A 21,195-nucleotide genomic window follows, 5' to 3' on the forward strand; every position below is an offset into this window, starting at 1 on the left:
GGGTCTCAGCCTCCCTTCCTTTTTTACTCATATGAACTGGGATGGGGGGGCTTGCCCCTCTGAGGGTCTGAGGCCCTCTTGGTGCCTCTCTTGTGTGTACCAGGATCTGGGAGGCCAGTGCTCATCTACAGGGGTTGGACCTTCCATATCCCACTCATGTGAACAGAGTTCTGGGGTTCTTGCCCTTTTGGGAGGGTGTGAGGCCCTCTCTTTGCCTCCGGTTAAAGCCAGGCTCTGGGAAAGTCCTGCCCCTTTGGATGGGGAGCTGGGATTGGGTATATTTCATGCATGTCACAGGCTGTAAGGCACTTTGTCATGGTACAATTCCCCACTCTGAACCTTAGCGTCCAAAAGATGGGGTACCAGCATAAATTCCCCTAAGCTTGATTACCAGCTTAGGACCCGTAGCACTGCCACCAACCAGGAATTCCAGTGCCTGGTACACCCTGGTCCCCCCAAAACCTTGCCCGGGGAACCCCAAGACCCAGATCCTCTGGATCTTAATACAGGGAAAGTAAACCCTTTCCCCCATCGTTGCCTCTCCCAGGCTTCCCCTCCCTGGGTTCCCTGAAAGATCTACTTGATTCAAACTCCTTGAATCCACAAAACAGAGAGGACAATTCACCTTCCTCCCCTTCTCTCCCCCCTCCCCAGACTAAATTCCTGAGAAGAGAGAGTAACCTCTAACAAGAGAAAATTAGCCTCTCTCCCCCCTTCCCCTCCTTTCTCCCCACCAAGTTCTCCTGTGAATCATGACCCCGTCCTCCGGGGTCTCACACCAGAATAAAAAAACCAAGCAAGGTTCTTAAACAGAAACTTTTAATTAAAGAGAGAAAACAGTAAAAATTATCTTGTAAAATTTAAAAATCGGATTAGGTTTACAGGGTTTTTAAGCTATAGGCACTGGGAATACCCCTCGCCAGCCGAAGTATTCAAATACGAAATTAAAATCCTTCAGCAAAAATACAAATTTGGAACTCCTTCCAGCAAATACTAATAAACTCCTCCAGCCAAATACACATTTGCAAAGAAAGAAAACATACATAAGCCTAACTCGCTTTATCTACCTAGTACTCACTATTTTAACTGATAAGACCTGTATAAGGAGATTGGAGAGAAACCTGGTTGCACGTCTGGTCCCTCTGAGCCAGAGTGAAGCAACCAACCAAATTCTGAACAGCAACACACAGAAACTTCCCTCCCTCAAGATTTGAAAGTATCCTGTCTCCTGATTGGTCCTCTGGTCAGGTGACAGCCAGGCTTACTGAACTTGTTAACCCTTTACAGTCAAAGAGATATAAAGTACTTCTGTGCTATTAACTTTTCTTATCTGTTTATGACACACTTACTTAGGAGGGTGATGGGAACACCCACTGAGATGAATGGAGTGGTTCACATGTCTCTGAGATGTTGTTTTCAGGTTGTATTCACCATAGGGTGTTCTCCTCCAGCTGACAACATCATATAGAGATAATTGGACACTATGCATCTTTCTGAGCCTCCTATGCTGCAGATGGATATGCAAAGGAGCCTTTCCCTCATCATCCCTCTCTACTTCCTGTTCAAAGGACAAGGATTCTGAGTGCTCCAAAATCTGCATGTTTGCATGGGTTTTCTTGACATTTGTAATGCCTTGTGGGAGTGCAGAGTGGCATTACTGTGACCCAAATTCAGGATCATTTGAGCCAGGGGTTCTGGAGATATAAGCTGCCCCCCCAAATAGTCATTTTTCAACAAGTTTCTAGGGCCAGGTCTATACTCAAAAGTTAAGTCAACCCATCTACCTTGCTCAGGAGTGTGAAAAATCCACACTACTGAGTGAAGTAGTTAGGCTGACCTCACCCCCCCAGTACCAAAAGTGCTAGGTTGATGGGGGAATTCTGGCATTGACCTAACTACCAACAGTTGGGAGGTGGATTAATTACACCAACAGGAGACTCTCTCCCGTTGCTTATGAGAGAGTCTGCACTGAAGCACCACAGCAGCCCCTCTGCAGCTGTGCCTCTAGTGTTTCAAGTGTAGACAAGCCCTAGGTTTGGTTGTGGGGGTTTGGACAGAGATAGAGATCAAACTGTTGCTGTGATGCAGGTCAGTTGTTACCCAAGGCGGTGCTTGGCACCCACGAAATCTTTGGGGGACCCAAATACTGAACGATATTTAAGAACAAGATAAATTCTTTGCTTGCGTAGATGTGCAGTCTGGAAGGATTACAATACACAAGCACAAGTAAAGAGAGAAAAAAAAGTGTCTGTGCAGCCACTTTACCTACCTGGGTAGGTTGAGGGAATTTGCTCCCATCATTGATTGACATTGATAACTCATGTTGCTTGCTACAAATTCACAGTAGAATAGTCAATAAATGGGCTCACCAAAATTTTTGTTTAATTGGATGAGGATGAGACACAGGACTTTGCGGGTGGGGAGGGGAAGGACAGGACAGGGAGAGGGCATGCAGCTGTAGACGGTGATTTTTATGCAGATTGCCAGCACACCAGTATAATTCATAATCTAAAGTGGAGGGAAAAACAGTCGTCATGATATTGTCAACCTCAGGGGTTAAAAAATTAAGATACACCCAAAATCATGAGAAATTAAGAAACAAATTTTGGGTTCTTTTTATTTGCTTCCCCTTTTTGTGTCCTTAAGGTACACCAGGTTTCCTTTCTTTATTTTCTCTGCAATCCCAGGTTCTAGAAACACACTTTTTAAAGAATGAAAGGTAAGATTCTCCTGTGTTGCAGGACTGTAGAAGTTGGGGCTTAAAGAAAAATGGGAGTTTTTGCAATATTTGTAATGAAAATTGAGCAAGGGTAAATCTGCATTCTAATTTGTTTTTGTTTTTCTGTCAGCTGAGATGTTTGCAGTAATGTGATCTAAGTACTTTTTAAAAAAAAATACAAAAATGCTTAAAAACATAAACCTTTAACAAAATACAAGAGTAGACTTTAAAATTACAAATTCATACCAACTGTGCTGTGTTCAAATGTCAAATAACAATTGGAACAAATAAAACACATGACAGTCAGTCAGGGGTGAAAGTAACTGGCCCCAGGGCAGCTGCTCCCTTTGCTCCCCCCGGCCACTGCCGGAGGGGGGGAAGGGGCAGGAGTTAAAGCACTGCAGGATCCTGTGCCGCGGCAGCGCTTTGATGTTGCTGCTCCAGCCCCCACCCCGGTTGGCAGGGGCGCAGGAATGTTAAAGCAGTGCCGTGGCAAAGGACCACACTTAAAGTGCTGCCGCGGCAACACTTTGATGTCCCTGGCCCCTTTACCTCCCCTGTCGGTGGCTCTGCCTGTACGGACCGTACCAGCAGGGCCACCAAGGGCAGCGATGGGTCCTTTGCTGTGGCAGCTCTTTGAGGATCCATTGCAGCGCTTTAACGTTGCTACCCCTTCATCCCTCCCTGCTTCTGTGTGACAATGCGCTTCTGGCGGGACCCAACTGACAGTGCCAATTCAGGATCAATTGCTCAAACAGGGCAGTTACAGCCCTAGGCTGGGATTTTTCCACCTCTAAGGCAAACCAAGCTAGCCAGACAAAAATGACTTCGATTTCACCCCACTGGCCAACCGCAAGTCACACAAGCAATTTCTTTAGACACTCCAGTCTCCCAGTATCACCACCAGTCCCACTCGTCCTGGGGAAGAATGATTATGAAAACCAACACCCCAATAAAAGAAAAAGGTTCTCTCGATCCCAAAGAATCAAGCCCCAGACCCAGGTCAATATACACATCAGATCTTACCCACAAATCACGCTGTTACCAATCCTTTAGAATCTAAAATCTAAAGGTTTATTCATAAAGGGAAAAAGGTATAGATGAGAGCTAGAATGGGTTAAATGGAATCAATTACCATTAGTAATGGCAAAGTCTTAGTCAAGGCTTGTAGCAGTGATGGAGATAAACTGCAAGTTCAAGAATCAAGTCTCTGGAGTAAATCCCCTCTGGGATGGGTCATTGGTTCCTTTGTGTAGGAGCTTCAGTTTGGATAGCAGAGTTCCTCCAGAGGTAAGAAGCAGGATTGAAGGCAAGATGGAGATGAGGCATCAGCCTTATATAGGCTCTTCCAGGTGTAAGAACACTTCTTTGTTCTTACTGTGGAAAATTACAGCAAAATGGAGTCTGCAGTCACATGGCAAGTTCCTGCACACCCTGCTGAGTTACAAGGCGTATCTTGCCTCCTCTCTATGAGTCAGTTGTGTAGCTGATGGTCCTTAATGGTCCATCAAGCAGGCTAGGAAGAGCTAACACCAACTCGTCTGGGATTTTTCCCAGAACTACAGCACAAATGTGAAACACAGACAGTATACAGCCAATAATCATAACTTCAACTACAAAATGATACAGACATACATAATCATAACCAGCAATCCATAACCTGGTCTTAGACACCTTATATGACCCCCTTTACATAAGATTTGGTGCCACTACAGGATCTTGATTGCAAATCATGTTCTATGTGGTCCCAGTTTATATCAATAACGTCACAGTCGGCGGCCCTGCAGGTACAGACACTACCAGCCGGGCCGCCAACAGGGGAGGCAAAAGGGGCAGGGACATTGAAGTGTGTGTATCTGTCTCTGTCTGCCATGCTGTCTCCCCTCCCTCCATTTGTGATCCCTTTTAGAGTGTGAGGCTATATTAATGAGTTAACCCTTGAGGGCTCAGCCAATTGCTAGTTCATCATTAAGCAGTAAGACATTCCCTGGGAAATATCGCGCACTCTTTCACCCTGTGGCCTCACCACCTCTACCAGGCTTCACTGTCATCATTGCTGTGTACAGTATTAAATTATTTGTTTAAAACTTATACTGTGTGTGTGCATGTATGTAAGTAAAGTCTTTTGTCTGGCAAAAAAAAAAGTTTTCCCCTGGAACCTACCCCTCCCCCCCCATTTACATTAATTCTTATGGAGAAATTGGATTCGCTTAACATAGTTTCACTTAAAGTTGCATTTTTCAGGGACATAACTACAACATTAAGTGAGGAGTTACTGTATAAAGAAGACACGGCCCACACTGAAATGTTACATAAAACATAGTGTTACTCAAAACCCTGCTACAGAGTATTTCCTACTCCCTGTATGAGCACCATCTCATGCTATCAAACATTTGAGTGCTGGGGATATACAAGGAAGTGTTGCCTTTCAACTACAATGACATCGTTTTCTCCACATCATCAGTGTGTGTTGAGGACTCCAGCTTATGCTAGATTCTGTCTTAACCAAAACAAAAAATATACTTTTAATGGAATGTAGCATATGATGGTTATTTTCTCGAATTTTTAGACAGTATTGCATGCTTGGCCATCAGGGTGTTTTGTCATGGTGTTGACATGGCCTATCCCAACCTGAAAAAAACTGGGGGTTAAGGCTTCTTGTACCTCTATTTTTCCAATATCTCAAGTCCTTAATACTCTCATAAAATACAACTTTCATGTAGTGAATCCCTCTGGTTTCTGCAAAAAATTGTGTTTTAGTTGAAGTACAAGTTGAGATGTTGCAATAATGATTGTTTTAGCACATTGAATTTTCTGCAGTTTGCCATAGAAGAGACCAAGATTCCATCTCGCAAACTCCACGGTAATAAAGACTTTTATCATAAATTTTAAACTTTAAATTCAGCTCTTACAGCAAGCTTTTTTCATGGAAAGCTTATCAGTTAAAGTCTCAGTGAGGAAAAAATACAGACACAGTATGGTCGTGATAGTGAGATTGATGTAGTTGAACTGATTGAATAAAATGTAGACAGCATTGCTGCTCACATGCTGCAGCTCATTTTAACAATATCAAGACAATCATGCCAAAGATCCTTCAGGGTTCTACTTTGTCACTTGTCTAGCTCAACATAGACCTGTAGGAGGGTTAGAAGGAGACATTGGCAGAAGTGTCTCAGGAGAACTGACACTCAGCTTTACCTCATCTCCATTATATCTGGCCATGGCATTGCAGTACAGAGTGCCATATGTGACACTCTGTGTAAAAGATTGGATTTGCATAAGGCCATATTAAGACTGACAACTGATGTAATATTGCAAATATAGGGGAAACAACTAGAAATACCCTAATATAGTTTTGCAATTTGTAGGGCTAGTTAAATCTGACATTGCTGCTGGATGCTCAAATAGCAGCTGTGGCCAACAGGATTTTTTCCTGTTAAGATGAGTGCAAGTTTCCCTTGGTTGCAGACTTTTTACAGTTGTCTATACTTTTGTCCACTTACAGCACACTCTACATATGGGTTCAGCTGAAGCTGATGTAGGTTACATCTGTGCACTTGAATGGAGCTTGGTATTGAAAGCACGGTACTGTGATCTGAACTGGGTGCCTTTTAGTTTCTGGCTGGCTTGCAAGGTGTTGTTTGAAACTATAAATTATTTGAAATCTGGATGCCTGAAAGTCTGCCTCTCCCGTGATGCAGTGCCAATGCAGTTGTGATCAGTTGGAGGTGCTTGAATAATCATACCTCCTCCACTTTCAACCACCCTAACACTTCAGCCTCCCTTTCCAAAGGCCTGAAAAAGAGTCATCATCTGATCACAACTGCAGAGGCACTCATCAGGGGAGAGGCAGATTTTCGGATCACAGTTATGCTCTAGAAAACTGCTTACAGGTCACTTTCCATACGGGGTCTTCTATGCTGATACTTGCTTCTCTCTCTTGGTCTGCTAAAGCTTGGATGTGTAAACTTTGTAGACATGCTATTAAGCAATGGCTGTACACTTTGCTATAAATCTCAGTCTCCTTAGTTCTGGAGAACATTGTACTGCAGACAAATGGAAGCTTATTTATAGTCTGATGTTTATAAAAGTAGTATTTTCCATGAATCCACAGGTACCTTACTACTTCTCATTGAAAATTAGATTACCTTATGGCTTGTGTACAGTTACAGTGCTGCTGTAGCACTTAATGAAGACACTACCTAGACCAACAGGAGAGCTTCTCCTTTCAGCATAGGTACTCCACCTCACAGGAGAAGCCCTCCCATCAACATAATTCTGTCTACACCAGGGGATAGGTCGGTATAACTGTCGCTCAGGGGTGAGGATTTTCCCCACCCCTGAGCAGCATAGTTATACCAACATAAGTTTATAGTGCAGACCAGGACCTAGAGAGTATAGGCAATTAGTTGTAGCCCTGTCAGTCACAGGATATTAGAGAATATCTGAATACCTGAAGAAGAGCTCTGTGTGACTCAAAAACTTGTCTCTCTCTCCAACAGAAATTGGTTCAATACAAAATGTTACCTAGCTCACCTTGTCTCTCAATGGGCAGTTAGGTAGGAAAGAAAACAAGGAACCAGTGAACAGAGTCAACAATGCAATGTGCACTGCCATTGTTTGCGAGTGAGGGAGCCTGTAGGGGTGCTAAACTATCTACTTGATTTCTACATCATCCCTATGGAATACTAGCTGGAGAGACTGTTGCCTTTTTGGAATATATGGCTGAAAGTTTCTATTTAAAATTCAGTTTGAATAGAATTCCCTCCTTGAAATACAGTATCTGAATGAGATTGCCTTGCATACAACTGCAGTCCCTGGTGTAAATACTGTTACACTTGTGTAGCTTCATTTTTTCCTCTGTGAAAGGACTTACAGGATAATAATGTGTAACTGGATGTTTGCTTTGAAGGTCCTGGTGTGTATGGTACCATAAGAGTCTATCTTTTTCACACTTCTTGTTCAGCGTATATACAAAGAGCAGTAAGGGAGATGCAGATTTGGTATGGGTTGCACTGCCTGTAGTATTTTGAGAACACTGTTTAATTAAACAACATTTAATTTGACTCATGCTTTGGTTGCTTAGCTTCCCCTGTCTGGCCTAGATTGAGGATTGAATGAAAGCCAAATGGCTGAACCTAAATCTGAATAAGATAAGTTGATGATTTGGGGAGAAGATGGAGTACTGGCAGAGATGGTATCTGCCCCTTCAGCTAAGAGTTGGGATGTGGGCCTGGAATTTGTTAATAAAGTTTCTAATCTAGGGGGCTGTGGATAATCTCCATCCAAGAATATTAAAGAAACTAGCACATGAAATTGCAAACAAAGGTGTTAGAACCAGGAATGCTGCAGGTGCTGCCGCACCCCCTAGCTTGAAGTAGTTTCCATTATATAAATGGTTCACAGTTTGATTGAATGGTTTTCAGCACCCCCACTATGAAAATTATTCCAGCCCAATAGCAAGGGTGTTTAATGAATCTGTAAACTCAGGGGTCATACCCTATGGCTGGAGAATTGCTAATATAGTTTCTGTTTTTAAGAAAGGAAAAAAGTGATCCAGAAACAACAGGCCTGTTAGTTTGACTTCAATTGTATGCAAGGTCTTGGAACAAATTTTGAAAAAGAAAGTAGTTAAGGACATAGACATTAGTGGTGAATGGGATAAAATCCAACATGGTTTTACAAAGGTAGATCGTGCCAGACCATCCCGATCCCCTTCTTTGAGAAGATAACTAATTTTTTTAGACAAAGGAAATGAAGTACATCTAATTTACCTGGATTTCAGTAAGGCATTTGATACAGTTCCACATGGGAAATTATCAGTTAAACTGGAGAAGATGGCGATTAATATGAGAATTGAAAGGTGAATAATGAATTGGTTAAAGGGGAGATTACAACTGGTTATACTGAAAGGTGAACTGTCAGGCTGGAGGGAGGTTACTAGTGGAGTTCCTCTGGGATCGGTCTTGGGACAAATCTTATTTAACATGTGAATAAGGCTAATGCAGTCCTAGAATAGAGGTATTTCTAGTAGAGACAGGGAAGTGTTAGTACCATTGTACAAGGTACTGTTGAGACCTCAGCTGGAATACCGTGTGCAGTTCTGGTCTGCCATGTTTAAGAAAGATTAATTCAAACTAGAACAGATTCAGAGAAGAGCTACTAGACGTACTAGACGATCCCAGGAATGAGAACCCTTCCTTACGAGAGGATACTCAGAGCTTGGTTTGTTTAGCCAACCAAAAAAACACTGAGGGAGATATGATTGCTCTATAAATACATCAGAGGGATAAATACCAGGGAAGGTGAAGTGATTTAAGTTAAGCGCCAATAAGGACACAAGAAAAAATGGCTATAAATTGACCATCAACAAGTTTGGGCTTGAAATTAGGTGAAGGTTTCTAACCATCAGAGGAGTGAAATTCTAGAGCAGCCTCCCAAGGGTAGCAGTGGGGGCAGAAAACCTAACTGGCTTCAAGACTGAGCTTTGATAAGTTTTTGGAGGGGATGGTATGATGAGACTGCCTACAATAGCATGTAGGCAATTTGCAACGGCTAACAGTAAACATCTCCAGTGGCTGGTGATAGGACACTAGATGGGGTGGGCTCTGAGTTACTACAGATAATTCTTGCCCAGGTGTCTGGCTGGTGGGTTTTGCCACATGCTCAGGGTCTAATTCATTGCCATATTTGGGGTCACAAAGGAATTTTCTCTTGGGTCAGATTGGCAGAGACCCTACCCTCTGCAGCATGGGCCACAGGTCACTTGCAAGTTTAAACTAGTGTAAATGGTGGATTTTCTATAACTTGAAGTCTTTAAACCATGTTTTGAGTACTTCTGTAATTCAGCCAGATGTTAGGGGTTTATTTCAGGAGTAAATGGGTGAGGTTCTGTGGCCTGTAATGTGTAGGAGGTCGGATTTAGATTATCATGATGGTCCCTTCTTATCTTAAAGTCTATAAGTCTTGGGCCCTCCAGCTATCTATCCAACTCCAGATAGCATCAGGGGCCAAGAGGGCTTTTTCCATTTGCTCTGAAGTAGGGAATTGCAGCCATTTGTCCTGCACATGGATCTTGCCATAGTCAACCATGCCTCTATTTCCAACTGAATTAGTGTAAAGCACCCTACGTTGGGGTACCCTTTGAAGATCACTTAGCTTAAGCTAGTACAAAATGTGGACACCTGCCCTTTTAAAGGAGCTTCCCACGTGTTAAATATTACATCATCAGTGCTCCAAAACTGTGCGGGCTTTCTAGTTCATTTCTCAGTGTTATTCAGGTTATTTATTTCTAACCTATAAAGTCTGGGTCCTGTGTGTTGGAGAGACTGCATCTAACCGTGGCAGATGAGATCAGTTGGATTGCCTGAGCAGACAAGTCCTTTGGCCCTCAGGGACCAGCTGGATGCTTTTGTTGGCAAGATGTTGGTTCTAGAATTAGTTTCCCCCCTAGGTCTGACTGAGCTTGAATCTGTTGACGTTAGGGTATGTTGGAAAGCACATGGAGGGGGAGGCGGCAATCTACTGCCCACGAGAGCATTTCAGAAGCCCCACAGCCTGCTTCAACACTGTATACTAACAGCTGATTCATTAGCGTTTTGTCATCATGTTTACATCATTTTAGTTTACACAAATGTATAAATAGACAATACTGTACATAGAAACAGCCTATCTAAATACAGTACATCCAAAACAAGCTGAATGTAAAATATAAATCAACACAGATGACTTTAAATCTTATTAAAATATGTAGAATCTGTTTGGCCCACACAAGTTTGTGCTTAGGTTTGTGTGGTCCTCCTATGCAAAAACTTTGGGCACCCCTGCGGTAAAGGCTCGCTACTTTCCGAGACTCTTAATGCGGTTGGGGTAGGAGTGAGAGTAAGCACCTGAGATGTTTAGGGTTGGAGAATTTTCAGTTGACGTGACAGTTTGGATATAGTTGCTAAATGAGTTTTGTTTAATTGTACATGCATCTAAAGCACTTTTGATATGAGCAAATGGAACATATTTCTGAAATATTTTACTGTAGTTTGACTTGGCAGCCTATTATCTGTTTTCTTACAAGAACATTTTTCATATCTTTCTACCCACAGTATGGATGGAGCAGATCTGTGTTTTGAAATTGTAAAGAGAGCAGATGCTGGTTTTGTGTACAGTGAAGCTGTAGCCAGGTATGTACTCTGATTTCTAACTAATCCCTCGGGGTAAAGAGGAGGGGGTAGAATAAGTAATTTCAGTTACACTAATTTGTGGTTAAAAATAGAAATGCTATGAATAAGTCTGTTTGCACAGATTCTTATAGCTCAGAGGTTCTCAAACTGGGGCTCATTACCTCCTAGGTGGTTGCAAGGTTATGATGTGGCAGTCACGAGCTGTCAGCCTCTACCCTCAAACCCTACTTTGCTTCCAACATTTATAATAGTGTTAAATATAAAAATTATGTTTTTTAATTTATTGGGGGAGTGTGCAATCAGAGGCTTGCTGTGTGAAAGGGGTCACCAGTACAAAAGTTTGAGAACCGCTGTTATAGGGAGATCTACAGTAGAGCGTTTTAAAGGAAACTACGTATAAAAGTGGTCCTTCATACATGAGCTGTGCTTCTCAATGGTTGATGTGATTGTTGGATGACGTGCTATTTCAAAGTCAATATTTAAGTCTTTGTCTTTGCCTTTTTATGAGTGCCACACTGGGTAGGATTTGATGGCCAATGGGCCTGGTGGGACTAAACATTTCATTTTACTGCTTGTATGCTCAGCAGCTTTTAGTAGTGTCAAGCTTATCCCTGTACCTGTGTTTCTAACCCATTTAATTTTTTAACTTTTGTAGTTGCATGGTAGGCTAAAATGAAAGTGAATTCAAAGAAATGGACAAAGAAATCCCATATTGCTAATATTCAATTGAATGTTCTTTTTAAAATTTACCTACTTCCACGGACTCCTCTTGGGTACCTGTAGAAGTCTCATCTGCCAGATGGCCCATTTTGGCCAAGTATTTTAAAAAACAGTCCTGAACAACCTGAGCTGCCAGAGGTTTCGCTTTAAACCCTGGTTTCCTGCCACTATTCGGGAGATAAGGCACACCTCTGACTGCTTCTTCACTCCTTGCCTCGGCCTAATGTTTTTTTGGCTTCTCCACTGAATTAAACTGCATTAATTGCAGCACCGGGATTCCTCTCTTGCAAACCATAACAGTTCCATGCATGGAGAAGCGATGGAGTAGGGCTGAGGAGGAAGTGGAGGTAAGAATGAGGGTATAGAGCTGTGAGGGAGCAAGTCATAGACAAGGGCTATGTGCGGCAGCATAGAGTAGAGAGGATCACCTGGGGATGGCTAAAGAGCACTGAGTGTCTTTCCCTGCTGTAGCACTGAAACTTTAGTGCCTTTTCCACTTGGTAGATCTGCTATGATTCTCAGCATGAAAAGTCCCCTCTAACAAGCCATAGTAGGTCTGTCAGGTAAAGAAAAGTGCTCCTGTCCCTTGCCTACTTATTTACTAATGTGTTCATCCTGGCACGCTCTGCTCCCTGTAGCCCATGCTGAGCTTAATCGGCTTCAATGATCACTGACCCCTGCTCCTTTCTTCTGTGCCAGGAGGCCCATAGCAGAGAATCATTCTCCATCTGCTTCCTTGATATCTGACAAAAGTATGTCAGATACTGTCATATCTTTGTTTAGACTTCACACTTTTTTCCCCAAAATCCTACAATGCTGGTATGTTTTACAGGATTAACTAATGCAGAAAATTAGAAATATGTAATTGTTGAAACTAAGCCATACAGACCCAAAAACATTAGACTAGTAGGGAAAAAAATTATTCCAAAATAAATTATTCATGTTGAGAATTCTAAGCAAACTACAACTGAATATACTGTGAAAATGATCTAGAATACTGATGTTTATCCTCATTTAAATTTGTGCAAGTTTGACAATGATCTGTGTGAGGTTTAACAGTACTTTAAGGGATTTAAACTGTGCTTTGTGTAAAACATGATACAGTCTTAACTGTGGAGCTGCTGGGATGCAACAGTTTAGAACAAGAAATAAATTTTAAAATATATTGTATTCAGTTGAAACAATAACATCTGGAAGACAAGAAAGCAATTATTCAGACTATAATTTAGCCAGGCTGTTGGGCCTAAATTCCTTGCTTAGGCCTGGTCTACACTAGGAAATTAGGTTGGCATAACTACGTTGCTCAGGGAATGAAAAATCTACACCCCCGAGTTGTGTAATTAAGCCAACCCTGGTCCACATGTACACAGCTGCAGGTCAGCAGAAGAATCCGCTTCCTCTCGAGGAGGTGGATTAGCTGCACAGATGGGAGAAGCCCTCCCGTGTTACAGTGGCACAGCTGTGCCCCTGCAGTGTTTTAATTGTAGACAAGCCCTTAGAATCTTTAAGGACCATAGTGGGTAAGGACATTGATTTTACTTTTTGTTCCAAAATCAGCAGCACTTAACACTCTGCTTGGCATTAGTTCAGTGTGGGGCAAGAGTGCCACCTAATGAATCAAACTTGTAGGGAAAGGGCTTGTTTTAAGCATAGGTAACATAGGCAAGTTAGCCTGAGGCACCAAGTAGGCAAAATGACAAGCAACATAGGTTGCTTCTGTTTGCAAATTTCTGTGAAAAGAACTTCAGGCAGATTTACACTGACTAATATTAGTCAGTTTTTATTTATATCAAGTTCTTTATACTGAAAGTTAACTGCAAAGGCAAAGCAATAATTCTAGTCAGTTTCTTTTTGCAGTCAGCTCTTTCAGTAAGGCCTTAGAATCATGCAGAAATTGATATTTCGCTTTGAGGTAAAGGCTATAAACGTTTATGTCCTGGAAGGGGCTACAGAAAAAAACTGATTAGAATCATAGAATGCTCTGCAGTGGAGTTTAAACTTGATGTAGAATGAGAAGAAGCCAGCAGAGGGGCTCCAAGGAGGCTGACGTGATCAGAGTGTTGGGAAAGTAAAATAACTTCTAAAATTGAATGTATTTGAGCTGTAAAATAAGAGACAAGGAGGCTGTAAAGGAGAAGGTTATAGTTTTCTAAGTGAGAAATGATAACATGCAAGAATTTTAGCAGTGAGACTGATAAAGGAGCAATTTGGGAGATATAGGAGGAGAAACTTCTGCACTTGTGTTTGGCACAAGTCTAGAAATGAGAAACAAAGGAGGTGAGTAGAGTTGAAAATGACCAGAGCTTGACCAGGAAGGTGATGAAGTTGTAAAAAAGAGAAAGTGAAAATAGAAACGGGAGATGTTTCAAAAGAGGACAAGATGCTGTTTGACCTTTTAACTTCAGAAAATGGTGTGATGTCCAAAAAAATATAAGTGAGAAAGGAAGTGATATTGGACCAGAGCTGTCAAGTTCAGGAGGGGAGATGAACAGCTTAGTTGTCAGCAAAAGGTGGTAACTGAAACCATGGGCATAGATTTTTGTAAATCCTTTTGAGTGATAGGATAAGTCAGTTGGAGTTGGGAGTGGAACTCATGAATTCTGGGCTTCTAGTTCTGGGCTCATTTTTCTAGACCTTGTAGCTTCATAAAATCTTTGTTCAGTCTGTTGGATTCTTAAATGTACACATAGTATTACACAAACAGACACAAAAAAAACATACTTCATAGTTCACTGAATAGTCAAAGCCTCCGTAGATTGAGCAGGATACCTAACAGCAGAGTCTGTAGACACCAAAGAAATTCTATTATGTGTACTGAAGTGTGTGTGAAATTCTCCCTGATCTCTATTGATTGGAATTTATATGTAGTTCTGTCTAATCATAGAATCATAGGACTGGAAGGGACCTCGAGAGGTCATCTAGTCCAGTCCCCTGGACTCATGGCAGGACTAAGTACTATCTAGACCATCCCTGACAGCTGTTTGTCTAACCTGCTCTTAAAAAACTCCAATGATGGAGATTCCTCAACTTCCCTAGGCAATTTATTCCAGAGCTTAACCATCCTGACAGTTAGTAAGTTTTTGCTAATGTCCAGCCGAAACCTCCCTTGCTGCAATTTAAGCCCATTGCTTCTTGTCCTATAAGAGGTTAAGAAGAACAATTTTTCTCCCTCCTCCTTGTAACAACCTTTTATGTACTTGTGTAATCTGACACTTCTCAGTGAATTATTTGCTGTTGCTGCTTTTAGAAGACTGTCCTTTGGAGAACTGATGTGAACATAAGGTCTGCCAAAAGGTGGCTCTAAATCCCCACCATGTTGATTGACAAGTATTGGAAGAGACTTCTTGTTTCCCTAAAATATATTATTTTATAATGTGGTCTCATTTCATTAATATGCCCTTTAAATGTGCATGATATATTGGGTTCTGTGAGTGGTCAAAGTGCTAAACATGGGATAATCACAGAATGTGTGGAACCAAGATCAGAACTTGTAATGAATCGTGTGGTCATCCATTGGATCTCTATAAATAAAAAGTATAGTTTACTTCTTAACATAGACTTCTTGAGGCTGTGACTGTCCCTTCCTCTATTTTGTAGGAATGCTGTCAACTAAGTCATTTTAATATAACCTCATCTCTATCATAATACTTGTTATCAAATTTTATGTAAAATTGATTTTAACAGTAGTGCATATTCTGTGTTGTGATGGTCATGCAGTCAAATAATAGCTTACTTAGTTTATTTTACAGTTTTAACTATCCAACTCTAAACTTTAAATTGACTCAGTTTCAGAGACTAACGGTCAAAATATTTGTCCTTACTTGCATGCTTGCCTAACTTTGTCTCTGAGTATAGACTCCAGTGAAATAAGTATGTGATAAATCTGTCCTGCTTGAGACAAATACCATGTGCAATTAGCAAAGAAGTGTGAGAAACGTTTAAATAAAAACAGATCATTGCTAAGTGAGTGTAGATTTTAGAATTTATTACCTCCGTATACGTGGCATCTCTGCTCATGTGAAATGCATGGAAACTGATAATTTGTCACTTTGTCTACAAGAAGATCCTATTACCATATTGCTCTCTCAAATACAGTGGAAGATTCAAAACACTTGTTTAGCGCTTTTCATGCAGTCACTTAACTCAATTTCTAATTTAGAAATACAAGTTTAAGATAAATTGCAGATAGGGTTGCCAACTTTCTAACCACATAGAAGTGAACACCCTAGCCCCGCTCCCCACTCATTACATTCCCCCTCCCTCAGTGGCTCGCTCTCTTCCACCCTCACTCATTTCACTGGGCTAGGGCAGGGGGTTGGGGTGTTGGAGGGGGTTAGGGCTCTAACTGGGGGTGCAGGCTCCGGGTTGGGGTCAGAAATGAGGGGGGTTCAAGATGCTCCAGGCTGGAGCAAGGAGTTGGGGTGTGCGGGGGGGTGAGGGCTCCAGCTGGAACTGCAGGCTTTGGGGTGGGGCTGGGGATAATGGATTTGGGGTACAGTAGGGTGCACCAGGCTGGGAGGGGGCAAGGGATTTGAAATATGGGAGGGGGCTGTGGGTTGAGGCAGGGGATTGGGGTGTAGGAAGGGGGATGGGCTCTGGACTGGGGGTGCGGGCTCTGGAGTGGGACCGGGAATGAGGGATTTGGGGTGCAGGAGGGGGCTCTGGGTTTGGGGGGGGCTCAAGGCTGGGGCAGGGGGTTGGGGCATGAGCTTACCTTAGGTGGCTCCCAGTCAGTGGTACAGTGAGACTAAGGCAGACTATCTCCCTATCCTGGCTTCGCGCTGCACCACAGAAGTGGCCAGCAGATCTGCCTCCTGCAGGGGAGGAGGGGAGGAGTCTCCGGGTGCTGATCTCGCCCGCAGGCACTGCCCTTCGCCCCCAGCTCCCATTGGCCATGGTTCCTGGCCAATGGGAGTGTGCAGTCGGTGCTCAGGGTGGGGACCTGCTGGGACCAGCTCCCATGGGAGCTGACGGATAGCTCAGTGGTTTGAGCATTGGCCTGCTAAACCCAGGATTATGAGTTCAATCCTTGCGGGGGCCACTTAGGGATCTAGGGCAAAAATCTATCTGGGGATTGGTCCTGCTTTGTGCAGGGGGTTGGACTAGATGACCTCTTGAGGTCCCTTCCAACCCTGATATTCTGTGATTCACCTGGCTATGCCTCCACGTAGAAGCCAGAGAGGGGACGTGCCACTGCTTTCCGGAGCCGTTTGAGTTAAGCGCTGCCCTGAGCCTGCACCCCTGAGCCAACCCCCTGCCCCAGCCTTGATCTCCCCTCTGAACTCCTCAGTCCCAGCCCGGAGCACCCTCCTGCACCACAAAACCCTCATCCCCAGACCAGGCACCCCCAGCCAGAGCCCAACACACACACACACCCTGTGCCCCAGCCCTGATCCTCCTCCCTTCCTCCGAACCCCTCGGTCCCAGCCTGGAACACCCTCCTACTCCCAAACTCCTCATCCGCAGCCCTCACCCCCACCCTGCACCCCAGCCTGGAGCCCTTTCCCAGAGCCTGCAGCCCCAGCCTGAGCCCTCACCACCACCTGCACTCCAGCCCCAATTTTGTGAGCATTCATGGCCCACCTTGCAATTTCCATACCCAGATGTGGCCCTCAGGACAAAACGTTTGCCCACCCTTGGGTTAGGTAGTGGTGTGAAGCCCTCTGTTTTGACTTTATCTGAGATGTTCTAAGTTGGGAAAAGCAGCACAATATACTTTCATTGTTTCATTATGCACAACTTCCCTTGTATGCTCTATGTTGTCTCTAGTGATAGAGTTTAGTTAATTTTTACCTCAGAAATGCTGCCAAGTAGTTTATCAATTTGACTTTTACCATTGACGATTTTAATAGAAAATCACACTAGCATGCTGTGTCCATTGTGGTTGGATTAATTTTAAGGGGCATTCTACAGAATAATGTTGCAAAGCAATTGAGTGAAGGGAGAGGTAGAGTGGAAATCTAGGACCATAAAATCTAGAGTCAGGTATAAATGCTTTTGGGATGGAAAGGGTGGGGATGAGTTAGAAACAACTGTCTGAAGCAAAATGATCATTTAGTTAAAACTACCTAAAAATACTAATAATTCACTATACAATTCAGTATAATTCTCATTGCTTATATAGCGTTATGTAGTATTGTTCATTGATAGATCTGAAAGCACATTATAAAAGTGAATAAATATCAAAATATTTATTTAACAGATGGAGAAATCAAGTTGTTGAGAGTTTCAGGCCAAAATTTAAAGAAAAGTTCCTTCATTTTTGGGTTTTCAAACTGAGATATGCTGACAACCTACAGCACCTAATGACATCAGTTGAATTTGTGAGTGCTTAGCACCTTGTGGATATCAAAGTGGAGATTCAAAAATTAACTTACTGTATTTGAAAATTTGATACATTATTATTTGCTCTCAGTCATTCCAGTGAGCCAGTGGGAGAGCTCAGAATGAATCCAGGTCTTCTGACGCCCAGATCAGTGCACATTTTCCAAAGAGATCTGTAGAATTGAGGAAGAGGCATTCTGTAGAATTTAATAAAAGTTTTTGCAGAATTCCTGTGCCCCTATTATTAACATTCATTACTGTTCCATAGGGATTTTATAAAAAAAAAATGACATTGAATCAGGATTACAAGTCTAAAATACAGTCCCACAGCCTGAAACGAATCCTGCTTGAGGTTATAATTTAGTGTGTACTAAATGTAAAATAAGCAAATATAATGCCTATTAAATGTATTCATGGATTTGGTAAATTCATGTATATATGTATTGTCTTCACAAAATGTAATTGTTCACAATGTAATTGTTTTAACTGGCTAAATGATCCTTTACTTAACTAGTTGATTTTCAGTTTTCCTCTGTACCTTAAATGTTAATCTTTTACATAATATTTTGATCTTTTCTTTGTGTATTTGTGATTTGCATGTATTGATATGCAGTGTGTTCATTCCTATAACAGTGATTCTATTTCTTTATTAAATTAGTAGAAATAATTGAATATTAGGAAAAAATAAAGTGAACTTTAATAGTAATAATATTGTACTCTTTTTTGTGAGCATAAGCTTATGTTATAAATTACATTTTTAACTGTGTAGGTGGTTTTTTTTTAAAAAAAATACTTATTAATGGTCAAAATACCCTTCAGATTTTGAAATTATTAGAAACATTAGTGTTCATAATTTATTTTTATTATTCATTCTTATGAATACATAATTCCCACTCTAACACTGGGCAAATTTATAATTGTGGCCTTTAAAGGTAAGTTTTGTAATGATAGTTTTGTAGGTGAGAGGCTTAAAACTGAGTGCACTGTATTTATATAGTATTTTTTCACAAGTTTGTCATATAGTCTTAGACATATTTTGTTTTTACAGTCATTACATGAGACAGATACTGGAAGCTCTACGTTACTGTCATGATAATAACATAATTCACAGGGATGTGAAGGTAAGTCTTTTCTCATTTCCGCAATAAACATCCTGCCTACTTTGAAAGGTCTCTGTAATTTAGGGTAAAATGGGAGTTTGTATGCAGGAGAAACATAATTGGTGCTAGCAATGTTGATACTTTAAGGAAAATCTCTTGATTTTGTCAGCATAAAAATATTTAATAATTTTTTATTCACATGTTAAATATGTATGTAACTGTAATTTAATTTGAAAGTCATTATATGACTTTCGAGTGCTGAATATTCATATAATTTCTGCTTGTGAATTTTCTTTTAAAGAAAATTTGAGATTTACTAAATTGTATAAATTAAACTGAAACTGGTAGAAGATTTAATTACTTCATCATTTTGACAGCTTAGTGACCATGTTCAGCAAAAACTAAATCTCTAGAGATGTTTGTGCTTAAATGAAATGTCTGTTATATTATGTTTTTTTAAGCTAGTCAACTAATTTAAAATACTCTTCTAAACTTTTCCGCAGTTATCAGTAGATCCTTTACATGTGCACACCATATTTGGAAAAGTAGAATTTTTCATTTTAAAAACAGTTTATGTACATAATCAAAATTCTATGTTTTCCATGTTCATTAAACTAATCTTCTGGAGTGAGTTTTGGTCAATTCCTGTTGCCTAGCCAAGCAGGGCCCTGGTTCTGATCAAGGACTCTGGGTCATTAATGGTAAATAATAGCTTATTGCTTGCTATTCACAGAAAAGGTTGTGTTAGTGAGAGAGACTGGAAGACTGATTTTACGATTTCCTTTTTAAGATATTTCCACCAGTCTTCCCTAATAGGTTGTGTCCATCCATACTGAGACAAGGTGCAGTTCAAGCACTTTGATGTGAACATAGAACTGTAAGCCATCACATTCTGCTTCCTCACAGAAACTTCTTTCCAAACTTATGTAGATAAACACATCAATTCAGGAACTGTACACTTTTTTACCCTTTGTGTAACATACAAACTGTTAAGGCAAGCAACTTTGAGAGTCATCACAAAAAAGAAATAGCTGCATCTTTGCAGAACTACATATCTCTTCAGATATTGAGCATGGTTTGGTTTGGTGGTGGTGATAAGTCATAAAAAAAAAAAAATCTCAGGTAAGAAATATTTGACTGACTTCATCAACACCCCTGTTCTGTACTGGTGAGGAGAACTGAGGAGTGAAGGAAGAAAGGAGGATAAGGAGAGGAAACAATGAGCACAATGTGAAGGAATATCACCCAAACCTGTTTGTTTGTTATTGAAGGAGCCCCATGTGGAACACCTGTTTTTTCTGAAGGATTCATATGCAAACTAGAACATAATTTGTTATAATACTTAGTCCTGCCGTGAGTGCAGGGGACTGGATTCTATTAATTCTGTGATTCTATGCAGTTATCTTCATGCTGATCCTCTTTCTGCCAAAGAAGCTGCAATAAAATGGATAGAATGAACTTGGATGCGCTTTAGGGAGGAGTTTCTCTGTTGCTTTTTAGGTTTCACTGGTAACAGTAAATTCATCTCTCTGGTTAGGATGGCTTTAATGCTTTGCACCAGGATATCTTATTTTGGCAGTCAGGATTTTTGTATTTTTACACATATACACTAGGAGTGACACTGAAAGAAAGAAAGAAAGAAAAAAAAATTTTTAAAAAGCTATTCTCCTTAAACCTAAATTGTGCCCTATTTTATTTCTGGTGTGTAGGATTTGGGCAAAAAGAAAGGAATATAGTCATTTTGGATGAGTAAACCAGAGCATTTACTTTTTTAATGGAAATAAGTCTACATGGGGACTTAGGTCGGCTTAGCTGTGCCACCCAGGGGTATAGATTTTTCACACCCCTGAGCAATGTAGTTATACTAACCTAATTTTCTAGTGTAGAGCAGCCCTTAGTTAATATTGGAATACTATCTTCAACCATAAGGGGCTAGAAATAGGAAGGAAGGAGCAATGCAGAGGACAATTGTGAAGCTATGATTGTTTTTTTTAATTGCAGCAGTCATGGAATCCCATGACACTGTTAGAAAAAAATGAACAGCGTTCTGTTCAGAGTATTGATTAGTAGAGCTGGCTGAACATTTTCTGATGGAATATTTTAAACCTGACAGTTTACAATTCCAGTAGAGTTCTTTCGTCATTGGACCAGGCCCCCT

General features: G+C 41.3%; 1 protein-coding gene across 12 annotated transcripts in view; it reads left to right on the top strand.

The window, feature by feature from the left end:
* Positions 1-21,195, top strand: part of CASK (calcium/calmodulin dependent serine protein kinase) — a 442,447-nt gene that overhangs the window by 212,829 nt on the left and 208,423 nt on the right. For all 12 annotated transcript variants that reach the window (XM_032806527.2, XM_032806492.2, XM_032806483.2 and 9 more), the window contains 2 exons: positions 10,816-10,893; positions 18,986-19,058. In XM_032806527.2, the coding sequence (XP_032662418.1) occupies positions 10,816-10,893; positions 18,986-19,058 (151 nt within the window). The remainder of the gene's footprint in view (positions 1-10,815; positions 10,894-18,985; positions 19,059-21,195) is intronic.

The sequence above is a fragment of the Chelonoidis abingdonii genome, chromosome 1, assembly GCF_003597395.2.
Source record: "Chelonoidis abingdonii isolate Lonesome George chromosome 1, CheloAbing_2.0, whole genome shotgun sequence".
Lineage (NCBI taxonomy): Eukaryota > Metazoa > Chordata > Testudines > Testudinidae > Chelonoidis > Chelonoidis abingdonii.